Raw genomic sequence first — 13,043 nt, 5'->3', positions numbered from 1 at the left:
AACACTTATTTTTAGGCCTTTAAGGTGACATAAGTTAATGTTCTCTGGAGAAGGTTGCTATTCCCATTGAGCTCCAGCAGACACAGTCTCTGCTATGGTGCTGGCTGCAGGGTCCTGCTGGGGTGGTCTGCCTGCTGCCAGCTCCCAGGTGCAGAACTGCTCGTGCCTGGATGATGATGAAGCTCCAGTTCCTGTCCTGGTTAAAAAGGGAGCAGGGACTGCAGTGAGATGAACTAGCTGGACAGGGAGAAAACTGAGACCCGTGCAGGCAGTGAGGCTCTTAGCAAGCTGCCTTGCTTTGTTAATGAAGAGCATAAGCCCCCTGCATCTTTGGTTGGTCCAAACGGGCAGCTTCAACCATAATTTCTGTCAGATGTGAAGGAGCAAGATGAGAAAGAGCATTACAGCCATCTCAGAACTGCTTAATGGGCATACACCGGGGAATGGGAAGCATTAGGGGCAGGAGTGCATGTGTTACATACTACACTTTGTCTGCAGAGAAGGCACACTTAAAATGAGAAGGATAACATCCACATTTTCCTCCAGCAAATTTGTATTCCCACTAAGGAAAATTGCATAAATTTGTTAGAGAACTGTCAATATCCAGGAGTTTCAGTCACTTTCTCTAGGTTTTTAGAAGATTGGATTTGGAATAACATTCTGTTAGAGAAAATGTAATCAATGTCAGTGGGTGTCATCACTGTGAAAATACGTTGGATTTATTCACTGTTCAGAGGCTGGAGATTAAAGAAAACAAATCATACTCGGTGATATTTCTATACCAGTGTATTGTTCTTTGCAGCCATTCTGGTTGTACTCTTCTGTGGAATATGCATGCTCTTTTTTAAGTGATAACTATCAATAATAGGAACAGCAGTTATATCTAGATTTCAAAAGCAAACACTGTCAAGTGCAACCTTAATGATGTAGTGCAGTCTGTGGTCAGGAATATGGCATCCATCCATCCATCCATCCATCCATCCATCCATCCATCCGCACTCCTTCTGGCACTCACAGCATTTCACTTTCCTAAGGTACTTTCCTAAGTAATTTCCAAAGCAAGCTTTTCTATATCCAATAATCAGATTATTAAATACATATCTATCATTTCTCTGACATTCTTTTTCTGGGGGTCAGGAACCACCAACGCTGCAGTTTAAACACACAAAATGCAGGACAAAGGTAGGATCCAGCTCAGGGATTTGTGGCCTTTGTGTGATCCCACCACGTCAGGCCCCGCACTTGCAGCCGGCACTGAGGCTTCTCCTCAGCTGTTGGCATCTAGCAGCAGCGCAGATTGCTGGTCGTGCCTGCCCTTCCTCCTGCACAGAACACTGCAAACATGAAGTAGCAGAGTTCAGACCTCGCATCCGTGCCTGGTTCTCCAGGCAGATGGGGGAGATGGCCTCGTGGGGACAATTAAAGAATAAAGCAATAAGGAAAAATGTCAAGCAGAAGGGAAAAGTAGTATGCAGAACGTTCCACACAGTGATTCTGGCTACCCCAGCATTAATAATCAACTCCATAAACACATACCCACAAAATCCTTAGGCAGATTTGTATATTTATAATTTATAAAAGCGTATTTTCTTTGGGCAGAAGCCATAGGAGGCGAGGTGAACACATCTTCAGTGTTTACGGTAAAAGACGCTGGAGAAGCCAAGCACAATAAATATTTTAGTTCCATAATCTGGCTATTAACAGTGAGTGTGACTGCCTGCCAAATCTGTTCTCAAATGATAAAGATTGGGGAGTATGTAGGGATTTCTTTCATCATTTTCTTAAGCCATTTAGGTTTTAAAAGATAGCAAACTATTTGTTTGTATAAGCTGGCAAATCTAGTACAAAATTTTACTGTAGGTTAGCTATGTCAGTGTTTAAAAAAAATAAATATAACTTCCCCTAGGGATGAACAGCAGACTTATTTAAAAGAATTAGTCACAAATTATTTTCCTTAAATAATAAAACTGATAATAGCTTTTGCTTAATACAGACACCAAAGTGTTCCAATAAGAACTTAACTGACTCTGTTTTTTCAGTTAAAAAAGACAAATCAGTAAGGTTTGGGTGCCCAATTATGGTCCAAGTAAAATAGATGGAAAAAATCCTACAGACTTTAGTGAAGGTTGTTGATGTGGAATAAAATTTGAAGTTTCTTGGATGTTCTCGGATGGTTCTCTAAATATAAACCTTGATAACATCAGTTGAACTGATGACACATTGAAATCAGAGCACACACCAGAAAGCTGTTGCTCGATGCACTTGTTATTACACAACTATCTGTTGCACAAGTGTGACCTACCATTAATTTAGAGAAATAAATACGTAACTTTTACGTTTAGTGGGGCAGTTTGTTCAGGCTGTCTCTTAACGCTTTGAACCAAATTAGAAATCAATATCATATTTTTAGCAAGGGTTTACATACACTCTGACCCATTTTTTCCTGTGGTCCTTGTTCTTTTGGTGAATAGGTTAATAATAATTTCTCTGGGAAGCAGTAAATAAAGAAGGGTCTCTGTGATTGTTTCCAAGGCTTTAATGGCCTGAACAGAGCTATTACCTTTGCTCCAGGGCGGTGGGTGCTGCATCTTTTTGCTGCTGTTGAGCCACCCTGAGGAGAGGCTTCCAGCAAGGCGGCAGCAGGGCATAAACAAGATATAGGAGAGAGCCATTAACCACTGCAAATAAGTGCCTTTCCTCCTGGGTGCTCAGGCTGCATATATATTACACCCTAAAAGCTATATTGCTTGCCACTTGAGCCAGTATTTCTTGATCTTAAATGCTAATGTAAAAGGCAGTGGTTCTTGAAAATTAATCTATTTTGTATTGTTCTCTAAGTTGAACCAAATCTCCTGATTTTCGTCGGAGAATTGCCACAAAATCTTTTATCAGAAGAAGACAGAGACTGACACATCATACCTCCCTGCAGGCTCCCTTGTAAGCCTCTCTCTGCAAGTTGGAGTCCCCCTGTGAGCTGCTGGAAAGATTATTCATCTGTGATCATATGGAATTGCTGGATTGTGTCTTTCTGCTTTTTACTCTTTTTGCTGGTCGCCTTCCTCCTTTTTATTTCTTATTTTGGAATCCATCCTCCTTTCATTAAAACATTTCCTTATTTCCCCTGTTGTTATCTGTTCCCTTCATCTTCAAATTTACCACTGATGCCTGTGGTGCCTCAAGCAGGGCGTGCGTGTGTGGTAGCCAGAACTGAATCCCTAGGGCCAGGCTGCCGCAGTGCTGGACAAAGCTCTACAGAAGCAAAGAGGAGAAATGTCCTGGAAAAGGGGGATTTCACAGAATCACAGAATTCACAGGACACAGAAAATCACAGGATTTTCACCCTAGTCCTTCACTCAGCCAGTATTTATTAGGATTAAGTGAAAGGAAAGGTGAGGCTTTTGAAGACCTGCTATGTACCCAGCTTCCAACACAGTTTGCAGGGGGGACAAATAAAGTTTGGCTGGGCCTTCCTTTTTCCCCTTCCAAAACATGGTTTTTGCACTACCAGATTAAGGCATGCTGTTTTAAACTCAGCATTTTTTGCTTCCGTTTCCAGCTTCTTGCCAGTTAAAAAATACAAAGATGGAACTAAATGCCAATAAATGATACGGCAGGTTCCTTTAGATACTGCCCAGGCTTTCAGGTGGGCCGGTGGAGCAGGGTGGCTGTTCTGGCTGCTGCATGTGGGTTGCTCCTGCTGGAGGGTGAAGGGCTTGGGCAGCGCCGTGAAGAAACCTCGTGCAGGAACCATCATTCCTGCAGGTGCTCCAGTGCTGGCCAGCTGTGAGTCAATGCCTTTGCAGAGGAGTTGCCCCAGCTGCTTTTTCTTTTGTTTTTCTTTGGCTTTTGTACAAATATGAAGTACTTTGCACGGTTAAGACCATTATCTATTAGGAAGTTGGGATTTCATTTATTTGTTTGTTTGTTTGTTTTTTAAGGACTTGGGCTAATCATTAATTTATTCACACAAAAAGAGACATTTTCAGTGTGATGAGATGCTACGGTGATAAGAAGAAATACATCCAGGCTGTTTGCCCAGTCCTATAGCTTTATCCTATAGTTGTTTCCCGAGAGATGTGGTGTAAAAGCCTTCAATCCCTGCACAGTTGCCACAATTTTCATCTGATTGAACCATTATGGACAACTAACAAAGGAATATATTTGAATAAGGCTCCAATTAAATACTCCTGTTTTGACATACTACTTTAATAACCACTTTAATAACCACGGCCAAGCCTTTCTTGTTTCTGGGTCAACGTGAGAGCAGAGCCGCGGTGCAGAAGAGCTCAGCCGGCTGCTCCAGGCGCAGCGCTCCGTGGGTTGCTCTGCACTTGGCTCTTCCAGAGAGGAGCCACAATTATTTCTTGCATAAATATTTACGTAGCTGCATGTGCTGAGAAACAAAAGCTAAATAAGAAAATCAGGTAGGTTTACCTTCTGGGATATTGCATGGTGAGAGGTTCGTTTATGTGGGTGTCATAGCAATAGTAAAACAGTAAAGAATTCCTTCCGTTAGAACGGCTTGTAATGTTAATCCTAAAGTTCAGGCTGCCTGCTGGCACTTCATTTCCTTCCCGGAAGGAGATCTCTGGATGCTTCCTGGGAATCACACTGTAATACTGCTTTTGGGTGCCCCTGTGGAAGGTCTCGGTCTAGCTGTTGTCCGTCTGCTTGTGCATCCCTGAATCCCTAGTTTTTGTGCCCTGGAATGGAGTCCTTGTGAGCGCCGTTGCATTCACTCACTAGCATTAACAAGCAATGAATACAGATAGCCAGATGCAAAAGTATGTTGTGACTCTGTGTTTATTTCTAATTATTCCTTTTTAATTACAGAGCAAAGAGATTGCATTTCAGCTTCATGAGGACTTAATGAAAGTTCTTAACGAGCTCTACACGGTAAGTACAATTACTTAGCTTCTCTTATACAAATTCCACGTCAAACCTGTCCTGTAAACTTTAAGTATCCTTTTATCTAGCAAGCTACCACCAGTGGGGATGCTAATTTTTGTCTTTTTATGCAAGGCCAAGCTATTTTTTTGGAAAGACTACCCACTTGGTCAAAACATAAATGCTCATCGTTTCAGGATTGTTGTTACCTTTCCATGGGTTTTCCCTCAGCGTGTGCTGAGCTGATTTATTAAAAGTTTCCTTTCCACAGCAAAGCTCATCCCTTTTGTGCCTTGTTTTACCTGTGTTGCCATCTGCTTGGCTTGGCTAGTGAACTATATGCAGTCAAAATCATAGGTGCTTGCAAGTGTCAGACTGTTAGATGTGTGTGCTCCCCTCTCACTGACGGAAAAAGTGAATAATGAGAAAAACAAAACAACAACAAGCAAATAAAGCAGAGGGTTGGGAGGGCCTCCGAGTGCAGAGAGACCAGGCAAAAATAACGGGAGCCTTTTGGGCTGCTGCTGGAAACTGGAAGCGAGCAGTTCTGGTAGCAGAGTAGGTCACAGCTTTTCTCTTCCTCGTGTAACTTGACACAATGAAACAGGGATGAATCTTAACTACTTAGAATCCATTTTATTTATTTATTTGTTTGTTTGTTTATTTATTTATAGGAGAGACTCAAACAGTGTATTCTGAGAAGGTACAAAGCAGGATTTTTTTTAATGTAGCTATAGAATGAGGAGGGACTGGTGACATTCACCCCCTATGAAAGTCTGTTGATTAAATGGGTGGTTACATTGCTGATTATATTGTCTTTCCCATCTTGAGGATTCCTGACATTTCCACTTTCCAACAATCTGCCCAACAGATCTCTCGACTTCTCTTTTGGGGGAACAACAAAAATTATGTATATGTTTATATGAAAAAAAAGAAAAAAAGCTCTGTGATTTTTGAAGAAGAAATTCTAGGCATTTATCAGAGACTAGCTCTCCTTAGCCTGGTCAAATATTTTCCTTGCATGTCTTGTCCATTTTTTATTTTGGTCTAGGGAAAACAGGCACCATCAGTAGAGGTGCTGGAGAGCATTTGGACTTGAGAACCATTTAGGTGAAACAGCTTTCAGAGATGTCAAGCAGTTTAGACCTGTCTGCCTGCCCTTATGTAGCCATGGATGTGGATTCCCAAAACATTCCTAAGAATTTTTGCAGAGCTCAGAGCTTTGGGGCACTTTTTTCCTACCTAGCTCTGCTGTCACGGAGTGTGGCCCTGCAAATCCTTGTTGTCTGAGGTTGTCGGCCAGTGACATCCCAGGGATATCAGCTGGGATCAGCGTCTGCCAAGCAGGGACAGCAGCAGACAGCCGTGGGTCTGAGCCTGCAGGAGCCCTTGCACACATGGGTGTCAGTGGGGAGCAAGCCCTGGAGATGCAGCCTTGTCCCAGTTAAGTGGTTACATAACTCCCGTGCCTGGCGAGGCACAGGATTAGTTTCCGTGCTCCCAGGATAGGGAAATGTTAAAGCATGTGTTGGAATACTTTGCTGCATCCCCTGTGAAGCTTTGCAGGCCTGGGCTTTAGTATTTTCACCTTTTTTTTTTTTTCTGTACGCTGGTGTTATCTCTTCCACTGGTGGCTCTGGAAGCTTACTGGGATGTTAACTTCCATGTGGGGCTTCCAGTGAACTCCCTTCTCAGCACTGAAGCTTTGAGGGTTTTTGTAAAATGAGAAGATTATTGGAAATTATGAAGTACAGAAAGTACAAGTTGAGGTTAGTTACTGATGTGGAAGATCTCCCAACATGATAAGCTAAAAGTGGAATTCATTTCACCTAACTTTAGGCATCTGCAGTGCTTAGAACAGCTTGTGATCTGGATTCCCGTTATAATCCCTGGAGATCTAATGTGTGGAGATCAGAAGTCTTCACCTGACCAGACATAAGCTCCAGATGAAACTACCTGCACCATAAACTCTGCTCTCTGGCTCTTCACTGACTGCCAGGCACTTGGTCAGCTGTGAATGGCCACGTTTAGCTAGGTGAGGGCCCCACTTCAAATAAAGGACACGATGGTGCAAATTCGCATCTCTTCCACTGATTGCATCTTGAGAATGATCATCAGCATCTCTGTGTAATATAAATGCATATAATATCTACACAGAAAGATATCTGGACACATGGGTAACTCCGTGCCTAGGCTTCTAGTTATGTGTAATACTTAATGCTTACAGAGTAAGACCACAATTGCTAAAACTAGTATTTACATTCTGAACTCAAGTAGATATGGTTCTCAAATTTTAATCACTTACCAAAAAAAAAAGAGGAGAAATAATCTTTCTGTTTGCCCCATGACTTATAGAAAAAAAGAAAAGCCACAGTAAAATTAATTTCGATTTTACTATTGTAAGTCGTGTCTAAAAGAAAGTTACTTTCTTTTTGAAAAGAGTTTGAAATGAATGAATGACACACTTGTTTGGAGAAGCCTCTCCCTATTGCTCCATTCTGTGTTTTTAAAGCAGTGGTGCTGTCATGTAGCACCACTTGTGCTTACCATGTGTCTTAAAATGTGAAACCTCACTGGAGTTTAGATACCTTTGAAGCCTCTAAGTAAAAAGAAAAGTTTATAATGAACTGAGTGTATGAATGACGAAGAGTTTAATAATCTGTTTACTCCTTATGGCTGCATTGCTTTATCTTACAAGAAAGATCAGTAAAATTAAGATGAATTGAGGTAAAATTGAATTCTTATAGAATTCAAACAAACAGTTGTGCTTTCGACTAGATTGAAGAGAATGAAAGAATCGTTCATTAATGAATGAATCATTACCGGCAAGAAGCAAAAATAATGAGAACCTACCTTGTGGAGTCAATGTAAAGAAACTGCAGGGTTTTGTTTGCTAGATCGGGTGTCCTTGTCTTCTGTGTCATCTAAGGTGCCAAAAACAAATGATTTTGAAATTAATCACTGAAAATTAGTTTTGCATTTCTGCTTCAGAAAATCCCTTTTAGCCTGCTTATAGGGAGGTATGTTCATTAGTTCTGAAGGTTTTTAAATCAAATTGTTCAGGTCAGTAGACAGTGCTATATATTTTGCAAAGAAGAAGCTGTTCCAGGAGAAGAAAAACAAGAGAAAACGTTGAAGAGACTTTCCACCTTCCACTGGAAATGCATTGCAAAGGTTTGCAATTAAAAGACCTCTTTCTGCTCAAGGGTATTCTTAAGCTTATGAAAGTCTGAGCCTCTGTCTGCTGTGAGAGAGCAAATACAAAGTGATTTAGCTGCTTGTTCAGTGTGGGAAAGCTCAGAACTGCAGTGAAATAACAACAACAAAAAAAAGACAAACTCTCTGGACTACTAAATTCCTACAGTTCTTTAAAAATGTGGTCTACCTGTGATAATTCCTACCTTTTCCTGTTTCATTACTTGAAATTTTTATGAAAGCGGGAGATTTGTACCACAGGTTTTCATTTATTCCCTAGGAAATACCTTGGCTTGTGTTGGTTTTGGCTTGTGCCATCCTAATTAAAATTATGCGTCATAAACAGAATTGCTGTAAAAACAAAAATAGAAGCAGATGAATCAAGGCTCCCAAAGATTTTCGAAGAACCCTTGAGTGAAAAAGGCTCATTTTGCTGGAATGATCCGTTCAGAATTTTATAAGGGAAACCTGCATTTTTCATTTTCTCTCCTTTTTCCATAGAGGAGGGTTTTTCGCACATTGTGTTAAATATTCTTCTCTTTTCTACATGTTAGTTGGGTGATTAGCGAAATTCATACTCAAAATTTTAAGACTTGATTTATTTAAGATTTTATTTTCAGTTCTCAGTATTTTAGGCACCAGTACTTACCTTATGATTCTAAAACTAATTAAATAGCTAAGCTTCAATCTGTATCTTTGCAAGTTCAGCAAATTACAAGTGGCAAGTACTTTTAATTATGCATGGCTTCTCCATGGCCATGGCAGCCAATCCCTATTTTCAAGTTTGCAGCCTCCCAGCTGCTGCATTCATCTCTTGCTCCTCTCCCCATTACTCTTCCAGTCAATGTGGACTGGTAATTAGTCCCATGTTTTCCAGAAGGATCTCAACTGTTGGAGCTAGAGCTCGGCACACGTTTGAGTGAGCAGAGATGGGGGAAGAGAAGCCTGAATATTTGTGAGGAGAGGTTATTTCCTGGCAATTCAAAAAAAAATGCATGTATACACACACACATATACATACATACATACATACATACATACATGCATATATACATATATACACAAACACTAATCAATCCAAAAATGGCTGGAGGGTTGGTTGGATATTTTTTTGTGAGTTGAGAGATTTAAGACACCCATTGCCTTTTAGATATGATAGATATCAAAATGGAGCATTTGGAAGTGTTGCTGATTCAGAAGACTCAGATAGATGAGTATTAAAAAAAATAAAAAGGACTTTTTTAGACAGAAAAATCGGAATATTTTAAGACAAAACATTTTTTTTTTCTGCAAGGAATTCAAGATGACTTTCCCAGATTAGCTTCACTAACTCTGCAGATTTTGGCCAAAATTTTTCACCGGTTGTTTTCCCAACTCTATTTAAGATAAAAAGATTGGGACTGGGGGAGGATGCCTGAATAGACTGTCCTCCTAAGAAACCCTTACTGGAATGTGGCAGTCAACTTCACCTGTCAACTTCACCAAAACTGGTGAGTGCTTGTAAAGGGAGATCTCAGAGGAATTTCCTCAGGTATCCTATAGCTACTCCTCCTGTTTTGTTTGGTTTTCTCCTTTGAGGGAGAGCTGAGTTGCCCCTTCCTCCTTCAGAAGGACTCAAGAAAACAGGGAGTGATGAAAGGATTAGAGTGGGGGAGACAAGAAATGAAAAGTGCCAAGCAGGGAAGGTGAGTGTGTAAAGGTTAAAGACACGATGGTTTTTAACCATCACAGTGGGGTTGATGTGGTGAGCACTGAGCAGAGCCACCCCATGAGTAGCCACCACTTCACAGTGGCTTGTAATGACAGGCTGTTGGGACAGGGCGATGGTGTCTGGACTGGTACAAATGCTTTAATAAATGAAATATATGTTACTCTTATCTACCTCGCTTGTTTTAAACATCCAGCTGAAGTCACCGAATGAAGATGCTTTTAATAGGATGGAGCATTAGAGGGTCACTGATTGAGAGCTGGTTATGCCTTTCTTGCTCTCTCTCTTTGCTAAGTCCTGCAAATTCCTTCTTATTTATCATGAATGGGTTTAAGCTTTAATTTGTACTTCACAATGAAGTAAAAACAGACCAGCCACTTCTAGAGGTGACAGTGGAACAGCAGGCAGCTGATCACAAAAGTAGCTGCCTAATCTGGGATTGCTGCAGACCTGCAGCCCACTGGTCTGCTGAGGAGTGAGAAAGGACTGCGAAGGATTCAGCAGGTAAAAACACCAGGGCAAATCAGCTGCAGTATTTAGTGGCACCTAGGCATCTGGAAAGTGCCTACCTGCCTGTAGGCATCTCATCCAAAGTCTCCAGCCCCTGCTGTAGGGGAGAGGAGCTTGAAACCATCCTCTGCGTATAACAGAGACTTAAAATATTCCCTGACCCTTCAAGTTGCCTAAAGGATTAACTGCTGGTTACCTCTCTAGAAGATTCTGCTATTTCACCATATCATGCAGGACTGCAAACATCTGTGATCTAATTTCCACTATCAAACCTAATCTAAGGCAGATAAAGAATGGTTTAAGTGACAGACCTGTTAAGGACTTGGAACATCCGTTTCTTCCTTTTTTTTTTTTTTTTTTTTTTTTGGTGATGTCTATATCAAAGAGCAGGAATTTTTCAAGCGTCATAAAAATACATTTTCACATCTCCCATTTGGCTTTCCAAATTACAGTACATGGCATCACCCTTTTCATAAGCAATATACATCTAAGGCTTACTGAAAAAATCAAAAAGTGGGAACAGTCCAAAGCAAACAATTTAATATTAAATAAGACTAGGGCAGCTGTGCCACTTGCATTTTCCATTGCCTTATCTTAGTCATTAAAAATCTTGGCTGTTTAATTTTGCAATGTAGTTGTTGCCAAATTTTCTTCTTTCTTTGCCAAAGTAACACAGATCTGGATACCTTATAGAAGATTTTAGCCTAATTTACTGCAGCACCAGGGATCTGAAGGATGGTGAGATCAGTAATTCTGTATTGGTAATAATATATCAGTGACAATTCCTGGAACCACATCAGAGGCTGGGTTGGATGTGAAGAGACTTAGGAAAATATATAATGCTGAGCATACTTAACTGCTAGCAGCCAGTGAGGTAGTGAAATTGGCATAAGATTTTATGTAATTCTTGGGAAAAGCACCAACTAACCTGATTTATTGAACCCCATGCAATTGCAGTTTCTGGTAAGAACTCACTACTTACAATTCTGAGACAATTCTGAAAAAATTCAAACACAATAATTACAGCAGAGATGAACTACCGTTCCATTGAATGCCTATTTCCTGAGAAACGCTGTGAAAAAATATTAATTATTCAGTTTTACTGTAAAAAAATAAAGCTCCTGTGGGCAGCATGTGATAATTTTGATATATTTTAACTTTGAAGTATTAGATTTTAGTGCTTTGAGTTGAGAAGCTCTCTAAAACAGAAGTTCCTATTAGAGCACTGAAAATGAGAACTAGAGCCTTGTTGCAGGAACGCTGCCTCTATTTTCCCCCACAAAAGGGCATCACTAATTGCTGCTTGCTTGATGGATTTGCCTGGATAACTCTTGTGGGTTTAAATAAAATAATTCTCCCCGGGCTGCCTCTAACAGGCCCTTCCCTGGGATGTGTGCACTGCATTCTGCCCTTAGCCTGCTTGTTGAGCGCTTGCAAATGATGCTCTTCTGCATTTAGTATGAGGAGTTTATATGCACGGCCCATCAGCTGCAACTGGGAGGGTTGGTATTTTGGGTCGCATAATCTTTTTCAACTGCTTGTAGCTTCATTTCATTGTCTGTCAGAAGTATGTATTTTACATCATTGGAGCTTTGGTGATAAGCTTGTTAAATTAGTAGGAGGTAAAGTCATTGTTTAATTTTAAGAAGGGACTAGTATGCATTTAACAATGCCTGTTCACTGCAGAGAAGTGCAGCGTATCTGTCATGTTGACAGGTCACCATCTGCAAAATTACAACCTTGCTCTCTCTTTTCAGTGAATACTTGATGCTTGATCAATAACCACTTTGGGGACTAATTAATGTCAGCTCAGTGATGGATACTCTCCCAGGATAGTCCATCAATTCAACAGTTTGGCAGAAATTTGAGGAGGAGTGTTGCTCTCTTCATCCGATTATTTGTAGTTTGAGTAATAGTTCTGTGGCTCTATTACATATTCACAGACCTGAAATCTGTGAATCTCTGAACAATTCATACAAATCTATTTATAAGAATTAGGCAAGGTCTGTCACTGTCTTTTGCAGTATTTAACAGTCTTTTAAGAACCCCTGGGACAAAAGATGGCAGAACTTTAAGAATAAAGAGTCATATATGTAACTTAGAACGTAAATTATAGGCTAATTTATTGAGAAAACATGTACTGAAATACTTGGAAGCCAGCACCCTGGATTATCCCAGCTTATTTTCTGTATGTGTCTGTCTACTGCTATATCAGTTCTTCAAAACATTGACAAGTGATGAACAAGAGTGGAGCTGTGACCTTTTTTCCCCAAAGGCTTGCAAAACAATGATGTCACTAGTGCATGAGATACATAAGAAGTGCTGTCAACATAACAAACTGGACAGGAGTCAAAGGTATAGACTAATGACCACACTGTGCTTTAATTTCTAAAGCAGTTTGGCTTAAGCAGGACAAGCTCTGCTTATTGTCTAACCATCATTTTACATCTAGAAGGGCATCTTTTAAAATTTTTGTCTTAAGAGTCATCTATAGCACAAACTTGAATTTATTTGAGAATATGAATTTAAGTGGACGTCTCAGTTCTTCACAGGGTACCTTAGTGTGTCATTCTCTCACAAAACTTGAGTTTGTGGGAGGAAACCTGAATTTGGTAACATTTACTACAAGGCCAAGAAAGGCCTTTTGGTGATGCAGGTTTGACGGTGCTGAGGGAGCTGGTGGAGATGCACTCGTGCTCCTTTACTCAGCGGGATGCAGGCTGAAATGTCCCACAATGTCCTG

At 40.5% G+C, this 13,043-nt stretch overlaps 1 protein-coding gene across 1 annotated transcript in view; it reads left to right on the top strand.

The window, feature by feature from the left end:
• The window catches only part of SRGAP1 (SLIT-ROBO Rho GTPase activating protein 1), a 126,172-nt gene that overhangs the window by 62,124 nt on the left and 51,005 nt on the right, over nt 1-13,043 (top strand). Inside the window, exon 4 of the mRNA XM_026039796.1 lies at nt 4,834-4,896. Within this exon, the coding sequence (XP_025895581.1) occupies nt 4,834-4,896 (63 nt within the window). The remainder of the gene's footprint in view (nt 1-4,833; nt 4,897-13,043) is intronic.

Source organism: Nothoprocta perdicaria, unplaced genomic scaffold, assembly GCF_003342845.1.
Source record: "Nothoprocta perdicaria isolate Ctin4 unplaced genomic scaffold, notPer1 scaffold_240, whole genome shotgun sequence".
Classification (NCBI taxonomy): domain Eukaryota; kingdom Metazoa; phylum Chordata; class Aves; order Tinamiformes; family Tinamidae; genus Nothoprocta; species Nothoprocta perdicaria.
Note: the sequence above shows the minus strand (reverse complement) of the source record. Positions and strands in the feature narration are given on the sequence as shown.